The sequence below is a fragment of the Lontra canadensis genome, unplaced genomic scaffold (assembly GCF_010015895.1).
Source record: "Lontra canadensis isolate GAN:19392208 unplaced genomic scaffold, GSC_riverotter_1.0 scaffold108, whole genome shotgun sequence".
NCBI classification, from domain to species: Eukaryota; Metazoa; Chordata; class Mammalia; order Carnivora; family Mustelidae; genus Lontra; species Lontra canadensis.
The window spans coordinates 4,055,613-4,074,855 of NW_022631102.1; the positions used below are offsets into that span (position 1 = coordinate 4,055,613).

The window sequence follows — 19,243 nt, forward strand, 5'->3', positions numbered from 1 at the left end:
GCAGCAGCGGTACCCATGCACCTTGGAAAACATGCAGCAGACACACCTTTCCTCATCTTGCTGTCAGACGAGGACTAAGAAGTGTCCCGGGGCCCTTGGATAGCCTTTAAACCCTTTAAACAGCCTGGGAAGCTCTGTTCTCAAGACTTTCTTCCTGGCACTGGAGTGTCTTCCCTGAGGCCCAGCAGTGACCTTGCTTGGCCTGCGAGGCTGAGCACAGGAAGAGGCCTGTTCAGGCCTGCCCAGGGTACCAGAGCTCAGGAGAACCCCGTCCTGGTGCCTTCTCTTCCCGTTTGTTTTGTCGCCACGTGGTAGGTGCAGCTTGCGCACGTTGATGCTGTTCTGCAACTTGCTCTTTTGTTTCGTGAAGGAGGGGGAAGATGACTGTGTAACTGCCGCTACTCCGCCCACCCCCAGCGTGCAGCCGTTCATGCTTCCCCTTTGCCAGGGCACAGAGCGGGTGCCACTCCCTGCCACCTGACGGCCTCTGCCCCTGGCGTCCGCCTGCTGCCTGCCCAGGGTCCCGGAGTAATTGCTGTGTGGTCCTGGGAGGGGAGTAAGCATCTCCACGTGGGCACCGCCAGCTCTACCCACCCTTTTCCCCAGGAAAGAAAAATAGGGTGACATTTGTACATAGTGGGTCTCTCGTGTGCTCATGGGAAGAAGGTTGAGGAGACTTTGTCCCTTGTTGGCTTTCCTTCTCTGGCTTCTTGGCCCTGATTTCTCCAAGATGATCTTCAGTGATTCCAAAACCACTGTGCTAGTTTCTGAGTCTTTTTTCAGCTCTGGGGACTGCATGCTTTCAGGTGGGGCTGCCTGCCGGTGCCGACTCCCCTGTGCGTCTCCTGGGCTCTGCTCTCCCTTTCGAGCCCCATTCTGGGGGCTCCCGTCCTCCCTTCCACACTGCCGAAGGCAGCAGCCCCCCTTCCCAGGTTGTCTCTCTTACCCGAAGGACCTTGTGTCTGTCTGTCCCTGGAGGATGCTCCACCCACATTCCAGCTCTGTTCTGTCTTTCGTGGGGGTGGGGATCCACAGCTAACCTCCCCCCCTTTCAGTTGGCCGCATTGGCACGGACCCAGGCTCACCGGGCAGGCAGGAGCAGTTTATGAGGCTCCTCCTCCTGACCGTGAGCCCCAACCTCCTGCCCAGAGACCTGACGGGGCAGAAGCAGCCCCTGGCCCGACTTGCACCCTCGGCTCCCAGCCGGCTTCCACGCGCGGGCGGCCTGGCCCCGCTGCATCTCTGTGCTCTGGCCGCCACAGGTCAACAAGCATGCGTTTTCTGGAGGCAGAGACACCGTCGAGGAGCACAGGCAGTTCGGAGGCAACTGTGACGTGGACGTGTCCTTCATGTACCTGACCTTCTTCCTCGAGGACGATGACAAGCTCGAGCAGATCAGGAAGGTGAGGCCGCAGGCTGCAGGGTCCAGCCTCTCTCGTGGGGGACATGGGAGACGGGCTTTCTGGCAGCCGAGCCTAGGGTGGTCAGAGCCTCGGGGCTGGGCCTTGGCAACAGACCCTCAGCTGAGATGAGGTGAAAAGCGAGGAGGTCTGTCTGCTCTTAGCCACGCGCCTGGAAGCCCGGTGACAGTTCACGTAGCCGAGCGCGGACTGTGGTTGCCACCCACAGCGGTCTCCCTGGCCGGACACCATGGACCAGGGAGCTCCCGCAGGACAGAATCACGGTTCCAACACCGCCCGCACCGAATGCGCGGGGCCTTGCGTGGCTGCGGTGGCGGCAGGGCCCCGGGGCTGGGCTGGGGGAGGCGAGGGCCCTGGTGCGGCCTCTCAGCAGCAGTAGGAAGAGCAGACGGTGCGCGTAGCCTCGCCTCGGGCGCTCGGCCCTCGCACCTTCCCAGCGGGTGGTCCTGACCGAGGACTCCGCGTGCAAACACGTCAGAGCTGGTTGTAGTGAACGGTCCGGAGCAGGCTGCGCAGCACGGGGGACGCTGTGCCGGAGCTGCAGGAGCGGGAGGCCGGGAGGGAGCTGCTGGCCGGCCGGGGCGCGTGGAGCTGCGGCCTGCAGAGAGGAGGGCGGGGGCGGCGACTCGGGGCTGCGCGGCAGGCAGGGCCCCGGCATTTGGAGAAAAGCACCGGGTCAGGTGCACGTCTTTGCACTTCCGGGCCCCACCCCTGCGCCAGGCTCTGCGCGGGTGCTGCGGGTGGGCCGGCGCCCAGAGGAGGCGGGGGGCCAGGCAGGTGAGCCGCCTGTCACTGTGGTCTGTCTCCCTCCGGGCAGGACTACACCGGCGGCGACATGCTCACTGGCGAGCTCAAGAAGACGCTCATAGAGGTTCTGCAGCCCTTGATCGCCGAGCACCAGGCCAGGCGCAAGGAGGTCACAGACGAGATAGTGAAAGAGTTCATGACTCCCCGGAAGCTGTCCTACGACTTTCAGTAACACTCCTTTTATATGTGCTTATAAAGAGATGTAATTTACCAATAATTCCAGCCCAATCAAACAGCACTACCCATAGGCTCTGTCACACGGTAATTACTGGATGGTATCTGGAAGCCCTGTGTGTGTGTCCGTGCCGTTTTTTTCCCGTCACGTCCTCCTTTCTGTCTCTCGTGGGTCAAACCCTTGGGGTCACTGGGTGCCGGCTAACATTCATGGTCAGACAGTCCAGCTGGAGTCTCTCCCACAGAGCAGACCCCCATGTGGGACCTTTGGTCCCATGTCCACAGGCCAGCCTGTCCGGTCCATAGGACAGCTGCCGGTTGCCACACACGCTTCAGACCTGCTCTGTGAAGGAGCGTGGAGTCTGTCTGCGTACCTGAACCAAAACGGCGTTAGCATCAATTAAAATGTGCTTTGAAAAGTCTACGTGCAGCAGTGTGATGGGCACAGGTGTAATTCAGGCCGTGCCCAAGGGAATTTAGAGGAAGACTTGCCGGCTGAAAGCTTTGCGAAACGTTTAGGTAGAAGAGCTCCCAGCTTGGAAGCTGCTTTCCACGTTGAATATTGCCCCACGTTGGCCGGGCTTTCTTAAATTGAGTCTTCTGTGGGCGAGACTCCGGTTCCCTTACCACACTCCAGACCGTGCATGCACCCGCTCCAGGAATCGTGCTTTTCCCCGATGTGCTAACACTCCGTCCACCAAGCAGTCCCTGACACTCCGCCCCGAAAGCCAAGGGCCGCTTCGCGCTGGTCGTGCCAGATGCTGAGGGCTCTGTTGTCTTTGCAGATGCTTTTGTTTTGACACTTGACTGGCGTGGAAGTCTCTCTGCACAGAGCAGTGGCCCGGGCCAGGTGGACGTAGCTAGAAAGCGCGGCAGCCCTCCAGGCCCCGAGCGGCCTGTCCCCGGGAGGCTTGGTAAACCGTGCACCCTGTGTAGTTTGGAAAAGCGGAAGACCTGTCTCAGGGAAGGCCCAGGCTTGAGGGGTCTCTGCTTTCTGGAGGTGCAGGGTCCACTCCCTCATGCCGCTCGTTGGCGTGAATAAACTTCCTTCGGTCCTACCTGTGTCACTGTGCTCTGTCTGTCTGGGCTTCAAGGAGGGACCAAGCCTGCTTTGGGCCCAGGGCGGGGCTGCCGCCAAGTGCGGCAGCTGTTCCAAGGGTGGCCCTCGCGTCCACAGGGTTACCCAGAGGGGACATGGAGTGGAGACAGCCTGGAAGCCTCCGTGGCCCCGAGGTGCAGGCTCCCAGGAATCCGCTGGGAGGTAGCCTGTCTGCCTTCTAGCCCTTGGCAAGCGCCCTGCTGCTGGCTGTCACAGCTCATGGGACGCCTCCAGCCGCCCAGCAGGGATGTCGCGGGGCACGGCCATGGGCTGGGCAGTGTGGCTGGTGCGGGAGCCGCCTGTCTGCCTCAGGCCTTGCAGGGATGGAGCCCCGGGCTCCCTCTTCCTGCCCAAGCTCACTTCCAGGTGAGGAAACTGACACTTGAGAGAGGCAGTGTGGCTTGTCCAAGGCCACCCAGTGAGTTTGTGACAGACAGGCCTGTCCTGCTTCTTATTTGCTGTGTCCACATGCACAGAGGGCCCGTTGCACAAAGGAGGGCGCTGAGGGTCCTTCCCCGGCCTCAGCAGCGCCCCCACCCCCGGCCAGAGCCCCCAGTCCCCTCAACCTGGCTGGCTGCAGCCCTCCATGGCTAAGTTACATGTTGTCGCTCAGTTGCACCTATGTCACAGGTGCACTGAATGGATAAAACGAGGGTAGGAGAGCACATCACCATTGGGCCGCCCCTCCCTGCACACGCTACGTGACTTTGGGCAGGCCACTTAACCTCTGGGGACCCCCACCCCCACCATACCTCATGCTGGGGTCTTGAGACAGTGCCCCGGGTTAGAGGTCAGGTGACCTCTACCTTGTCACTGCTGGCAAGGGCCACAGCTCCTCCCACCACCACAGTTTTCTAAAAAAGCAGGTTCTAAGGGGACCCCCTGGGTTAGGACAGACAGATGCAACAGCCCGGCTGTTGCTGGCACGAGGTCAGTTCGCAGCCCTCATGGTGTGGGGACTCCTGCCAGAGGAGTTCCACCAGCCTGGGATCGCAGCTGAGCTGGGGCTGGGGACGGGGCACAGTGGGGAGCAGGGAGCTCACAGTCCAGGACGAGAACAAGGAAGGAGGCTCCCTGCCATCTGATAGATGAGCTCTCCCAGGGAGTTCTGTGCGCCTTGGCCCTTCCCAGAGGCCCACAATTCTCCGGTCCGCTGTGGGAGCCCTGGGGACACCACCCTTGGTCTCCCACTTGAAATTTCAGGTGCAGCCCAAACTCCATTAAGGTGACCATGGTTAATGGGAAGACCCAGCTGGGCCCACCTTCTCGTCTCCATTTCTAAAAGAAGGGGCTGGGTCAGCTCTGCAAAGGGCCTTGTCACCTAGAGAGCATGAGGACCTGGGACCAGGCCTTCCTGCAAAGCCATTTTGCTAACGTGGGTGGGGCCAACGGCTCAATGACCCAGTCCCCACTACCCCCTGGTGACTGGCACACTGGCAGAGCCTGGAGTACTGCCAGTAATTCTTCCCAGGCTAAAGCAAACGGTACTAGAGGTCTTCTTGGCAGAAGCAGACATGGGGTCAGGGTTTTGATGAATTATCAACCTTTTGTTAGTTGGTAGGTAGCCTTTCCCCAGCACCTGGCTAGAACGCCAGCATCTTTCACTCGAAGCCAGATGAACTTCCTGGAATCCAGGGCAGGACTTCCTCATTCCACACCCGGTGAGCACCTGCCGTGCTCCAGACCCTGTACTGGACAGAGTCCGAGTCAGTTGTGGGTGGAGCGGGGTGGTGGGTAGGGGTAGATGAGTGACCAAGGAGCCAGGACCCCGTGGGAGCCTAAAAAGCAGCCCCGTGGTCGGGCTGGGAGAGCTTCCTGAAGGAGGTGATGCCTGGGGAAAGGGTGTTCCTGGCGGAGAGCACTGGGTGTAAGCAAATGCTTGGGTCAGTATGACGGAAGCGGACTGGGACGGGAGGAGAACCGGGAAAAAGCTTCCAGAACACAAGAGGTCCTTCGGTCCAAAGACATGCTCAAGGCCAGGGTCTGTGAGTGAGGGTAATCGAGGCAGGTGTTGGCCGGCTTTACCAGAGCCCTGACCCCTGATAGCCCCCCATGACTGGAAGCCGCGTGGTGCGGACAGGAGGATTCCAGAAATGCGGGCGCGAGTCCGCCCCTACCCCCGCCACGGTGGGCAGGCCCAGCTCCCTCTCTGAGCTGTTTGCTCCACGGTGTCGGATTATTGTGATGACCCATGTAGGACCTGCCACCCCCTCCCTGACCCCTCCTCCAGGCCCCTGTGGAAAGGTGGCTCACAGCCAATTATCCAGGCAGCGGAGGGGCCAAAAGGGGGTGGGTTTGGGGTGGTGGTAGTGAGGAGAGCAAGCCTCATGCTGAAGGCTGAGTGGCCTCCCGTGGCCGGGCTCAGCGCCCCAAAGGCCAAGGGAGTGGAGCCAGCCAGAGTGCTGGGCCTCCGTGTGCCCATCCGCGTTGTGGGAACACTGGCCATACAGGTCTGGAGGGCTGGGCCTCTGAGGACAAGCAGATCGCCCGCCCCACAGACCACGGAGCAGCAGCACCGAGCAGGCCCAAAGACGTTTTATTATCAACAGCTCCCTGCTCAGTCTCCGGGATCTCCCAGAGGGCAAGGGTGCAGGAGCAGGTCTGGCTGTGGCCGTCCGGTCAGCGCCCTCTCTGAGCAGCCCGGTGTGGGGAGCAAGCGGGCAGGTGCCCTAGAGCTCACCAAACAGCCGAGGAGAGCTGCGTGGGGACCCCGCAGGGAGGGTGGCCAGGGGACAGCAGAGGACTGGATGGAGGCACAGGCCTGCTCCGAAGACGCGGGCAGCAGGGAGGGATGACCAGGAAGCTGGAACTCCGATGACGTGCTCCAGCGACTCCATGGGACGGATGTCCTCATCCAAGAGGCCCACTCCTCCCTGGCCATATGACCCTCATGCCAACCCCAGGCTGCTGGCAGATGGGCCCCTCAGACTCCCTGTGGTCCTGTAGCCCCAAGCACAGTGACTCGGGCTCCAGGGAGGCTCGGACTGTCCTGGGCGGCGGCTCCGTGGGCCCAGACCCCAAGACTCTCCTGCGCCTCCTCCAGCCCCCAGGACCTCAAGAAGCTGCAGCGGGTCGGCCCCAGGGGCATCGGGACTGGCTACGCGGTCAGGCCCCGGATGAGCCGAAGCGCGGCTTCGTAGGCGACAAAGACCACCATGTTGACGGGGAAGGCACGACAGCAGTTGAGCGTCAGCCCCTTGAAGAGGACCCGCGGCCCCTCTTCACGCACGCTGGTCACCACGCAGTGCAGGAGGCCCCGGTAGCGCCTCTGGCCCTGCCCGTCCGCCTGCAGGCGTGACTTGATCACGTCCATGGGGGTGGCCACGGCCCAGGCCAGGACCCCAGCACAGCCCCCGGCCACCAGCACGCCCAACACATCTGCAGGGAGAGAGCCGCGACTGCCTCAACCCCCCCGCCAGCCAGCCGGGGACATGGGGGGGTCCCCGGAATGGGGACGCATGTCACGCCCCTGACATGTGAAGACACACTACAGGTCTGTCCCACTCCTGGGCTGGAGGGCACGGACGTTCCCACCCCTGGTGAGGAGCTCCGCAGCACCCGTGTTTGGCCCGAGCGCATCCACACGACCTCCCCCCAGCTCCAAGGCCCACTGTGCTGGGCCCCACCCCGCCTGCCAGGCCCCGGGCCCCCTCACCTGGCTGGCTGTGGCCAGCGGGCGTGAGCTGCTCGCAGAGGATGGTGTAGGACAGGAAGTAAGTGGCGAAGGAGTGGCCGTCGCGCAAGAGCAGGGCCGAGCTGCCCTTGTAGAGACCCCGCAGCCCCTCTTCGCGGGCCACCGTGGCCAGACAGTGCAGTGGCCCTCGGTACTTGGGCCCGGAACCGGCAGGGGGCGCGGGACACAGCGGGGGCGCAGCCGAGGGCCACGAGGCGGAAGGGCGCCGCTGCTGCCTCTGCGTCTGCGTCTGCGTCTGCAGGCGGACCTTGGCCACCTCGGTGGGCGAGGTCAGGAACACCTGCCGCGGTAGGAGGCGGGTAAGGAGGCGCCCCCCACACTGCCTGCACCCTGCTGGGCTTCGTGCCCCCACGGCCCCGCCCCCGGGGGCCCCTCCGGGCTGGCCCACCGGGCCCAGAGCCGTGGGGTTCAAAGCTCCACTTCTGCTTTGGGATGGCCGGACACGCAAGAGGTGTTGGGTAGATGCCTGTGACGGGTTCGTGGAGTATCTATCACGTAGTTAACAGGCGGCGCACATCCGTGTACCACGTCATTAGCAGCAGTCGTCAGGACAGTACTCGGTACCGTAGGACATGAGTGAGCGACATAGTACTGACAATACTGGCTACCGCTCTGTGGGCCCCCATACCTGACTCCGTCCCGGGGGCTCTCCACTGAGAACCTTCCAGGAGCTTCACCGCGCCTCGTACTGGTGAAGAGACAAAAGCTCAGAGAGGCTCCCTGGTGCGCCCAAGGTCGCCCAAGGTCGCCCAAGGTCGCCGAGCTAACGAGAATCAGCTGGGCCCTCACCCGCCACCCCCGGCCCTCATCCAGTCTCTGCCCTGCCCCAAGCCTGGGTTCCCCCGCTGCGGGGCCGGGTGGCCTCCTGGGTGGCTCTCTCAGCCTCGCCGGACCCCGCAGTCCTGAGGGGCCCCGCCCCCCACCCCACTCACGCGGACCAGGCCAGAGGCAAATCCGGACAGTGTGATGTCAGTCTTGGCGGGCTTTGCATCGGGGCTGCCATAGCGAAAGCGGCAGATGCGTGCCAGGCAGTGGCGGTAGGTGCCAAAAGACACGGACGAGACCAGGGACACGGTGCACACAGGCAGCGAGAGGCCTCGGTAGAAGCCCCACACCTGGTGGGCAGACAGACCAGACCCGAGGGCCCTAGTCAGGCCAGAGGCCCAGCCAGGAAGAGGGCCACCCCGGGGCCCCAGGCCGAGTGGGCCATGTGTCAGCCCTGCCCTGGCCTCCCTGACCGTGGGACCTCAGGCCCATCTCTCACAGCCAAGGCTCTGTGACCTAAACTGGGAATCATAACACCCCACTCTCCAGGTGATGTGAGGGACTGAAGCGACAGATGGCCAGGCTGGACCTAGGACAGCTATTTGATGATGAAGATGACGTTGAGTAGCGTGCTTTACTGTTGCTGTTTTCTCATCCGCTCACCCCTGGCCCACATCGAGCCCCAAGTTCACGTTGCTAAGTATCCCTGAGTCCCTCCTCTGGACTGGGCTCTGAGCTGGACATGGGACAACTAACAGTGTCACCCACCATGGCGTTCAAGGGGTGCCCAGCCTGGAGGGGACAGAAATACAAACACTCAGGGTCCTTCCCTGACCCCCAAGTCCCCAGATGCCACCCGTGGACCCTCTCCTGAAGGCAGGACCTCATTCTGGACACCTCCTATGTGCTGGACACATGGCTCTCATCCTCAGAGAAACCCAGCAGCTTGGTACAATCCCTCCCATTTGGAAGGTGACAGAGCTGAGCTCGGACAGGGCTGGCTCATTGGGAGTGGCAGGCCTGGGGCCGAGGCCCTGACATCCTCTTGCCCATTACCACGGGCCCCGGCCTACCCGCTCTCGGCGATACGTGTCCCAGACGCAGTGCCAGATGCCCCTATACCTGGGCTCTGTCTGGATCTTGACCTGTGAGAGAAGCAGACTTCAGGAAGGGGTGGCTTCAGGCCGACAGCAAGGTCAGTAGGCCTGGGGGAGGGGACAAGCCAATGCCTTGATTGTCAGAGGCGTGTTGGCGGACCGCGGGCAGGGCAAGGACCGGGAGCCCGCGTAAGACAAGAACCCTGACACGCAGGTGAGAAGAGGGGCTGATGTAGTCCCGGGGAGCATGGGGAGGGCTGGTCTGATCAGCCGGCCAGAAAGGTCTCCTGGCCACGGATGGATGCAGGAGACTGGGAGGGCAGCCTAATCCCAGCCAGGGGCCTTAGGGTGGGCGGTGGAGGCCTGGCCATTGCCATACCTTCACCGTGTCCAGGGGGTAGCCCACAGCAACACCGCAGACACCTGGAAGGAAATCAGAGGGACCGGGTGAGGAGCAGCAACAGCCCGACCTTGTCTCATGGAAGGAGGTGAGGGTGAGCCCCGACCAGCTCCCGCCAAGCCTGGACACACGCTCCCCGTCCACGCCGTGTCTCATCAGCCCTGAGCACACTGATGCAGAGAAGGCAACTGAGGCTCAGCCAAGCCGCCAGCAATTTCTCCTTCTGTGTCTTGGCCTGGCGATGCCTCATTCCAACAGCCAGGGAGGCATTTCGACACCTGCCGGGCCCTGTCTCCAAGCCAGGCATTTCCTGTCCTCAAGCCTTGAAGTGTCTGTCTGCGCTTCACCTGCGGGCTGTGTATGTAGAAGAAGGGCACAGACCCAACAAAGGCCAGGAGGTGGGAAATCCCTGGTCACCCAGGGCTCTGCGAAGGACTGCCTGGAACCACAAGTCTGCGTGGAACAGAGTGGGACGTGAGGCTTTCTAGACCAGGGCCATCTCCCTGCAAAGGGCCAGGTGCCAACATCCTTTCTCTTTTCGCCAGAGCCTCAATGTCCAAGCCCCCAGCACTGCCATGGGGAAGCCAGAGACCCACAGAGCCTTGGGGTTACGTAGCCTGGGGGCGAGGGGTGGTGAGGGCCACCTGGGGACAGGCACTTGGGGGCTCTGCCCTATTTACTAAGCATCCCAGGACTCAGTATGTGTGCATGAATGAATGAACCAGTGTGAGGAAATGAACAAAGGACTGACTGAATGACTTGATTAGAATTATCCTCCTTGACTCTCGAAGAGACCCCACCGAACTCCTACTCACTCATCAAAGCCCCAGCACAGCTTCACCTCCTCTCTGGAGCCCTCCTGACCCCTGAATCTGGGCTGCCTCTGTGTCATTAAACATATTGATCATGGGGGTGCCTGGGTGCCTGGGTGGCTCAGTGGGTTAAAGCCTCTGCCTTCGGCTCAGGTCATGATCTCAGGGTCCTGGGATCGAGCCCCACATCAGGCTCTCTGCTCAGTAGGGAGCCTGCTTCCTCCTCTCTCTCTGCCTACTTGTGATCTCTGTCTGTCAAATAAATAATAAATAAAATCTTTTTTTTTTTTTAAGATTTATTTATTTATTTGACAGGCAGAGATCACAAGTAGGCAGAGAGAGAGGAGGAAGCAGGCTTCCCGCTAAGCAGAAAGCCCGATGCGGGGCTCGATCCCAGGACCCTGGGATCACGACCTGAGCCGGAGGCAGAGGCTTTAACCCACTGAGCCACCCAGGCGCCACGTAAATAAAAACAAAACAAAACATATTGATCACAGCCCCAATCACGTGGTTTTGCTGCTGTCCCACGCATGCCATGTCTGTCCTCCACAAGGACAAGACCCAGGTCTTCGAGAGCCCTTCCTGGCTTTGTGATCTTGGTCAAGTCAAGCCCCTTCCTTCTCTGAGCCCCCTCCTTAGGGGCTAACATGCAGGGAAGCAGCTGGTCTTAGGCCAGGCACATAGTCACACCTCAGAAATGTCACCAGAGACCCGGGGCTCCAGCCTGTCCAGGGTCAGCACTGCCCTCCCCGCCTGAGGGAGGAGGACACCCTACACCATTCCCAGAAGTATCGACCAGCACCCTTGCTGTTTCACAAGACAGGGCAAGGCCAAGGGTGCCTCGCCCAAAATAGGCTCCCGCCTGCAGGACGGAGGGTCGGGGGTGGGGGCAGACCGTCCCCCACCTGTTTCCCAATGGGCTGTTATCTCTCTGGATCTGTCTTTTGTAACCAGCCATTTCCCCAGAAGGTAAAATAGTTTGGGAGGCCAATAGGCGGGGACAGCACGCAAACCAGCCTGCGGGTTTGGCCAGGGCTCCGCAGGGCCTCTCCCCCTCCCCGCCCCCCCCCCGCAGTCTGCATTTCCGGATCCCGGCCCGTTTGTCCTCCCCGTCCCCCCCCCCCCCCCCCCCCCCCCCGAGTTCCTTCCCACAGCTGGGCCATTCCTCCCCACACTGATGGCTGTGAGCCTCCCCCCCAGCCCCCCCTGCCTGAGCGGAGACCACCCTCTGTGCACCCCCATCCCCGCCTGAGGGCCGCAGGCTGAGAGAGCCGGGCTGTGCAGACTCACCTCCCCCCCCCGTGCCGCCCCCTAGCACGGGCGGCCCACACCAGGGAGCAACCACTTCCAGAGCACCTGACACCCCACTGCCACTGCCACGGGAGGGTCTGCTGCCAAGGCCCAGCACTTCCCCACGCCTCCTGATCCCCCGCCCCCCCCAAGCCCCTCCATGTCCATTACCTCCGATGGCTCCAGCCACAAAATCCATTGACAGCTCTGTGCTGGGAAAGGCCCTGGGTCTGCCTGCCTGACAGCGGTCTGCCACCACCCGGGTGGCCTCGACCAACTCGCCAGCTGCTGGTGGGTCTTAAATAGCCGGGGCTGGGGGAGGGACAGGAGACGGGAGCCTGCTGACCAGTGGCCTCGAAGGCAGAGGCCCTGCGGGTCAATGCCCAGACCCAGGCACTGGGCAGCTGGACTCCCTCCCACACACACCCCCCAAAGGACCCTTGTCCCAGTGCCCTGGGGACCCAGGGGTCAGGGAAGTATTCGAGAGGCCGCCGGAGGTGGCAAGGCTCACTCTGCCTGCAGGGCTGGGCCCCGGGGCCAGGTGCAGACACCTCCGGGGAGGTCTGAGGATGGGGCTGTGGTGCCCCTGTCCCTCCAAGCCCAAGTTCAGGCCTTCACTGGATCTTCGGGCCTCCCCAGCAGCCCTTGAAGCTCCATCCTACTCACTCAGCAGACACCATCAGAGCTGGGGCTGCCCCGAGGAGGAACAGCCATCCTCAGGAGTCTTGGCGGGCAGGAGGGAGTCGGGGCGAGCCCGGGAAGCCAGCACGAGCAAACACGGGTCCCAGCCGGCGTCTGCCCCGCGCCCTTCACAGTGCCCTGACCCCACGCTCTCCGTGTGTACCCACATTGGTTTCCCGTTCCCCCAGCCCCACCAGATCTACCTCTGCTCAGCCCCCAGCACTCAGCACTGACCAAACCCTGAGGGCCCCAAGCCCTGCGGGACCCACTGCTAGGGACCAGCGGCCACGTTGCTGACTGGGCCTCTCACGAAGCCAGGGCGCTCCTGAAGGGGAGGTGGGGCTGATGGTCCCCATTTTACAGATGGAACCACTGAGGCCCAGAAAGGGGATTTGTCCAAGGCCATGCAGGTGACGGGGCCGGATGTGATCACCAGATACTCTGGAATGACCAGCCCCTCTCTGATGCCGAGGGCCAGGCCCTGATGCCCATGAGCTTTGTCCCCATGGCCGTCACCCAGTGGGCCCTCCCAGGGGCTCAGCACATTCTCCCATATGAGCCATAGGGCAACGCTGCAAGGTGGCCGCAGGGGCCCTCAGGCTTAAGGAGGCTGTGCACGTGCCCAGGGCCACACAGAGTGAGTGTCCTGCTAGCCAGAAAGCTGGCGGGACCAGAGTGGAGGGATCCAGGGTTCAGACCGCCTCATCCAGGTGGCCCTCGGGTCAGGGACTGTGTGTCTGCCTGTTTTCTCGTGTTCTGACGGGTGGACGCAGGCCGGCCTTGAACGGGCTGGGTGCTGACGGATAGGCAGCCCCATCCCTGCCTGCCTGGCCACTGCAGGGTGAAGGGGGGACAGGCTGGCAGTGGCGGCGGCCATGTCAGAGGGCAAAGGGCAGGATGGAATCCACACAAGCTGTGTTCGGATGTCCAGCCTCACCATCGCTTGGGAACCAGGCTGTTTGCATTCAAAGATTTTATTTATTTATCTATCAGACTGAGAGAGAGAGAGAGAGCACGAACACAGCAGGCAGAGGGACAAGCAGGCTCCGGGCTGAGCAGGGAGCCCGATGCAGGACTTGATCCCAGGACCCTGGGATCACGACCTGACCCGAAGGCCGACGGCTCACCAGCTGAGCCACTCAGGCGTCCCGCCCGGACTGTTGGCATTCAAAGCCCAGCTCTGAGACCACAGCAAGACAGGAGTCGCTGCCTCGTGGCTCTTACATTCTCGGGAGACAGACACCAAGAGATGAGGTGAGGAAGGCACAGAGACGGAAAACAGCAGCCAAGGACAGAGGCAGAGGAGGGAGGAGACAAGGAGTGAGTGGGGGAGGGGTAGCCCAAGACAGTGACACAGGGGACAAGTGTGTTTTCCCCTGTCACTGCCGCCAAGTATCACCCGCCCTTTGTCTCCCGGACAAACGTGCCCAAACTTCACCCTTCTCCTCAGCCAACCTGGAAAACTTGCCACCTCGCCCTTTGGGGCGGCAACTCCCCAGCCTGCTGTGAGCTTTGGGCAGGGAGGGCCGTGCCAGACCCGTCTCTGAGCCCACAGCACCCGGCACGGGCATGCTGGCGGGGGAAACAAGCCGGTGGACGGACGGGCGGACAGATGGATGGATGGACAGATGGGAGGACAGAAGGGCGGATGAATGGGTGGACAGATGATGGACGGCTTGGGGGGGTGAGTGGGTGGAGGGATAGGTAGATGGAGGGATGGACAGACAGACAGAGGGACTGCAGGATGGACAGATGAATGGATGGGGTGGCGGGGTGGGGGGTGAGTGGACTGATGGTGGAAAATACAAATGAATGACCAGAGTCGGGGGAAACCTGCCCGTCCCTGGCTTGAGCTGACACAGGAGGTGGCAAAGAGGCCGTTGGTGGCTGGGCAGGCAGGGGTCTTGGCCGCAGAGAGGCCCACATGGTCTGGGGGAGAGCTCAGGCGGGGCCCCCCAAGCCTGGGTTTGGCTCCAGGTTCCGCCTCTCCCAGATGGGTGGCCTTGGGCCCGTAGCGTTACCTCTCTGGGTGCTGGGCAGAGAGCAGAAGGCAGAGTCCAAGGGAACCTTCCGGGGCCACTCCTCTCCACGAGCAGCTTTACTGGTCAGCACCAAGGCTGGCTTTAGGCCTTCCTCCACCAACACCAGAACCCCTCCGAGTGCGGCCCCCCCCCACCCCCGGGGCTGGTCTTCCAGGAGGAGGCAGACATCGCACAGGAAGACCCAGCCTGGGCCACCACAAAGGGCTCTGGGAACAAGGGGTGGCGCTGACCCTACCGGGCACAAGGACTTGCCTGTCAAGGGGCCAGACACATTCCAAAATGAATTTTTACATTTGATAAGAAAAACTATAACTCTAAGTTATTTTTTTTATTTTTTAAAAATTTTTAAAAGATTTTATTTATTTATTTGACAGAGAGATAGAGAGCACAAGTAGGCAGAGCAGCAGAGGGAGAGGGAGAAGCAGGGTCTCCACGGAGCAGGGAGCCCGATGCAGGTCTCAGTCCCAGGACCCTGGGATCATGACCCGAGCTGAAGGCAGCCACTTAACCAACTGAGCCACGCAGGCGCCCCTATTTTTTTTCTTTTTTTTTAAATCCAGACTGATGAGAGGGAGCACACAAAGCAAACGCCTCACAGTTCAGGTCTGGGTCCTACTTTCTAGTCAAAGGCAGGCAAACGTAAACATTATCTTTTTTGTCGTTTTTTTGTTTTGTTTTTTGTTTTACTTTGTTTGGGGAGGGGGAGGGGCAGAGAGAGAAAGAGAATCTCAAGCAGACTCCACGCCAGCCCAGAGCCCAGCACTGGGTTTGATCTCACCGTCCCAAGATCACGACCTGAGCCGAAAGCAAGGTCAGATGCTCAACTGACTGAACCCACCAGACGCCCCACACATTTCCTTTTTCACTGTCATTTTGTGGTTTGCTTCTTTCTGTTACCGACGTGCCTGGGACACCTTGCCCACCATGGCTCCGAGAACTTCCCCATTGTGCATGTCCTGAGGTGTGGCTGAGGGTTGGCCGGGGGGGCGGGGACAGAGGCTGACCCAGGCTTGGTCCTGGTCCTGCCCGTCCTCACGGGCAGGGAACCGGGAACCTAGGCCTCAGGGTCCTCACCTGTGAAGCGGGGATTCCACCACCCACTGCCGTCCAGCTATGGGAGTCCTGAGGGGTCAGCGTCTGGAAAGCCTTGGGAGCCAAGCCTGGCAGGCCGTCAGCGCGCCACGTGTCGCCACAGTGATTTAATTCACGACTGATAGAAGTTGGCTCGTTTCCAGCTCAGAACAGAAAGTCCTCCCACAGGCCTGCTTTGAGGTCTTCCCTCACCTTGTTTCCATGGGGTACACTCTAGGAGGGAGACGGCCGAGTCAAAGATACCCGATCTATCTTTCATTTTCACATACTTTGGGGTAGGATTTGGAGAGGTCGAGGAAGGGCAGTGGGATTTCCCGGCAACGGACATGGGCCAGGAGCCCCCGAGTGGGCTTGGGGACCCAGGCTGGCTCCAGAGACTAGCAGCCCTGGCATTTCCAGGAAACGGGGCTCCAAGATCAGGAGAGCCCTGGTTCTCACCCAGTCACTCTGTGACCGGGAGCAAGCCACCTTGCCCTGAGTCACGGTTTCTCCATCTATAAAACGGGACAGGAGACGAGAGCGTCGCCTCTGGGCTCGGCCCTGCCATGTTCCGCTGGGATCTCTGTGATGCCCCGTGGGTGGCTGCAGACCAAATGGCCCCAGGCAGGCGGGGAGTGAGCATGCACCCACCTTCGGAGGCGGGTGTCGCTGGCCCTCTACCCTTGGGCCTCTCCATAGGACGACTCCCGACGTGGCTCCCAACATCCCCCCCAGAGTTGGAGATCGAAGATGGGGAGGCAGGGGGTGGCCATGATGCCTCAGAAGTGACATGCGGTCATTCCTACTGCTTTTTTTTTTTTAAGATTTTATTTATTCATTTGACAGACAGAGATCACAAGTAGGCAGAGAGGCAGGCAGAGAGAGAGGGGAAGCAGGCTCCCCACTGAGCAGAGAGCCCGATGTGGGGCTCGATCCCAGGACCCTGGGATCATGACCTGAGCTGAAGGCAGAGGCTTTAACCCACTGAGCCACCCAGGTGCCCCTTCCTGCTGCTTTCTATTCCCTGGAGGTGACCCGGACATTCCAGCCTAGGCTCGGTGAGAGGGGACTTTGGAAGAGGGCAGTGTGGAAGGATTAGTGGACGGGTCTTCGAGCCGCCCCAGAGAGGCAGAAATGGGAACAGGTGAACGTGGCCAGCCCGCCGCCCAGAGAAGCCTGTCTCCGCTGGGGCTTCACAGAGGTTTCCAGGAAGGGGCACTTCGGAGCTGCTCATGAGGTCGGCAGGGACCCACAGGAGTGCAGGGCAGTGTGATTCCCAGCATGGACCCTGAGGACAGGCTCATGGGGGAGGCCCCTGCGGGCACATGAAAATCTTCAAGGACACAGACGAGGTGAACGAGAGGAGAGAGAGAGAGACCTCCAAACCCCCTGAGGGGTACACCTCGGAAGCACACCTGGTCCCGCCCAGCCCTCATGCTCCCTGCCACGTGGCATAGAAGCCGAGGGCCGGGCTCCCAAGGGGGCTGAGGACAGGGACTCCAGAGGACAGAGCCCGAAGCAGGACAGGTGACAGAGGGGAGATTCTGGCTGGGGAGGGAAGGGACTGTCCCCGGGCAGCTGCCCCAGGAGGATGCTGCCTGGCTGAGCGACCATGACAGGAGGAGAGCCGTGCAGGAGGAGGGACACTGAGGCAGCACAAGGCCTTTCTGTGAGAGGTTCTGGAATAGGGGGACTCTGACTCCAGGACTCCTGCAAGATGCCCACGCTCCTGGATTCCAGGAAGCTGAGGGCATGTGGCCCATCCTCTGCCTGTCTCTGGAGCTTCCCCCCAAACCTGTGCTCCCCGTGGGCCTGCCTGTCGGGTCCATGACTGTCCCAACACGCCTCAGAGCTCAGGACGCGTCGTTCTCTGCCTGCTGTCACGCCCCCTCAGGCCTCCCGTGGTGCCAACTCCAGCTCACCTGGCCGCCCAGCCCAGGGCCCTGGTGGGGGAACACTGCCCTCAGGTGCCCGTTTACATGGCCCTTCGGCTGGGGACAATGGTCTGCTCCTCCGCCCCCCAGACAGTGTGGCACCCCAGGCGGGACAGAGCTGGGCCGGCTCACGTTGGGCCCCAGCGCCAGCCTGGAGGCTGGGCTCCAGGGGGCCTGTGAGCCTTGCGACCTCTGAATGAGCGGCGGGCACACGGTGTCTGCCACACGCGGCTGGGCGCCACGGGCCTGGCTCCTCTGTCCCGCCGGGCTGGCCCAGCCCAAACTGTGGATCACCCCTGGGGCCCTCCGGGTTGGGAGCATCCGTAGGCAGGCCCCCTGTACGCTCTGCTTTTAACCTTGAAACATTTGCTATGAGTCTATTTATACTGAGTTTCTGGTCATCTCCTCATCTGGCCAGAGCCCCCCTCGCTCCGGTCTCTCGACCACTCTAAGGCCGAGTGGGTTGGGAAAGGTGCCACGCACAAGAGAGGCCCAGGGCTCACCCGGAGAGGCAAGTGTGCGGAAGGCTGCAACACGCCCGACAGCATGAAGATGCTGGACGCCCACGCAGCACACCAGCGACTCTGGGCTTGACTCCATCCCAGCAATCACTTCACGTCTACCTAACGAGAGAACGCTGGGCCCCACGGACTTGTGAGGACAGTGGCTGAGTGTCCCCATCATGTCCCCGGCCCTTCAGGCTCTGAGACCCAGACCCACTGCTCCCGGAGTCTGATTCCTTAGGTCTGGGAAGCTGTGTCTTAGCCAGCATCCTGGGAAACTCCACTCCCGGAGATCTGGAATGGGGAGCCTGTGGCTGGGGCCCCACAGCAGGACGGGCCAGGGCCTCGCTCCCCTCACCCAGGTCTGGCTCCTCAGCTGCCTGCTCGCCCTGCCAGAGCTGGCAACGTGACTCCTTGCTTTTTTTTTTTCCTTAATGTAGGCGCCAAGCTCAGCATGGAGCCCAATGTGGGGCTTGAACTCACAACCCCGAGATCAAGACCTGAGCTGAGATCGAGTCAGATGCTTCCCCAACTGAGCCACCCACGTGCCCCTGTGACTCCCGCTCTTGAGTCAAAACTGACAGGCAGGGGTGCACGGATCTGGCTCTGCAGGGACACGTGCACACACACACACAGACCCCCCAGGCCAGGAGAGCTATGTCCCCCTTTCTGCACCTCTCTGCCTCCTTATCAGGGCCGACTGTAGCCTAGCAGGAAGAAACTTTTTTTTCTTAAGTTTTTAATTCTAAAAATACATGTTAGAAAAAAGGGTCACCCCAAACTCCCAGCACTCCTCACCTCTTTTTCACGGAACACAGGTCCCCGGAGAAGGTTCATTTCAGGCTGTAGACCGGTGGGGCCTCCCACTGGCCTCACCCCCCCACCCAGGGTCCATCACCTTTCACAGCTCGGATTCTGTCAGCTTGCACATTTATTGAGTACCTGCTGTGTGCCCGCCTTGTTTAGGATTAATAAAGAAGACAGAGAAGGCCCCTGCCCTGGTAGAGCTCACATTCTAGTGGGAGAGAGGAGAAAATTAATGTCACCCTAGGAGTTGAAAGTTGTGTGGGGAGGGGCGGACGGCTGTCTGCAGTAGATGGGGGAGGCCAGCCAAGCCCCTTGTGAGGAGGTGAGGAGTGAACAGGGACCTGAGTTCTGGAGGCGATCCTGGCAAGGGAAGGGCTTCCCAGGCAGAGGAAGCGGCCTGTGCAACAGCACTGGGGTGATGATGGGCTTGGAGTATGGGTGTGCGGCCAGATCACCTTGGGCTTAGAGGCACTGAACGTAGGTTCTATCACAAGTGAATGGGGAGTCAGTTGACAGCCCTGCCCTCCTCACCCCACTTCACCAGGGTCAAAATAGCCTCTGGTCACTGAATCCACGTGACTCCTAGGAGGCGAGAAACAGAGGTGAGTTTTCTTCGCCTCTATTCCCGCTGGTGTTTCTAATTCTT

The 19,243-nt window shown here is 61.2% G+C and overlaps 2 protein-coding genes across 3 annotated transcripts in view; one reads left to right on the forward strand and one right to left on the reverse strand.

Annotated features, from left to right (window-relative positions):
* WARS1 (tryptophanyl-tRNA synthetase 1) overlaps nucleotides 1-2,519 on the forward strand; it is a 28,214-nt gene extending 25,695 nt beyond the window's left edge. For both annotated transcript variants that reach the window (XM_032839687.1, XM_032839688.1), the window contains exons 10-11: nucleotides 1,263-1,403; nucleotides 2,239-2,519. In XM_032839687.1, the coding sequence (XP_032695578.1) occupies nucleotides 1,263-1,403; nucleotides 2,239-2,400 (303 nt within the window). In that variant the 3' untranslated portion in view covers nucleotides 2,401-2,519. The remainder of the gene's footprint in view (nucleotides 1-1,262; nucleotides 1,404-2,238) is intronic.
* A 3,750-nt stretch (nucleotides 2,520-6,269) lies between these two features.
* Nucleotides 6,270-11,810, reverse strand: SLC25A47 (solute carrier family 25 member 47). Its single transcript, XM_032839663.1, has 6 exons — nucleotides 11,731-11,810; nucleotides 9,437-9,480; nucleotides 9,034-9,105; nucleotides 8,128-8,310; nucleotides 7,157-7,475; nucleotides 6,270-6,879 (listed from the first exon to the last, which is right to left on the reverse strand). Exons 1-6 carry the CDS (start codon nucleotides 11,756-11,758, stop codon nucleotides 6,599-6,601), a joined length of 927 nt encoding a protein of 308 aa, XP_032695554.1. The 5' UTR covers nucleotides 11,759-11,810; the 3' UTR covers nucleotides 6,270-6,598.
* Nucleotides 11,811-19,243: the final 7,433 nt, after the last annotated feature.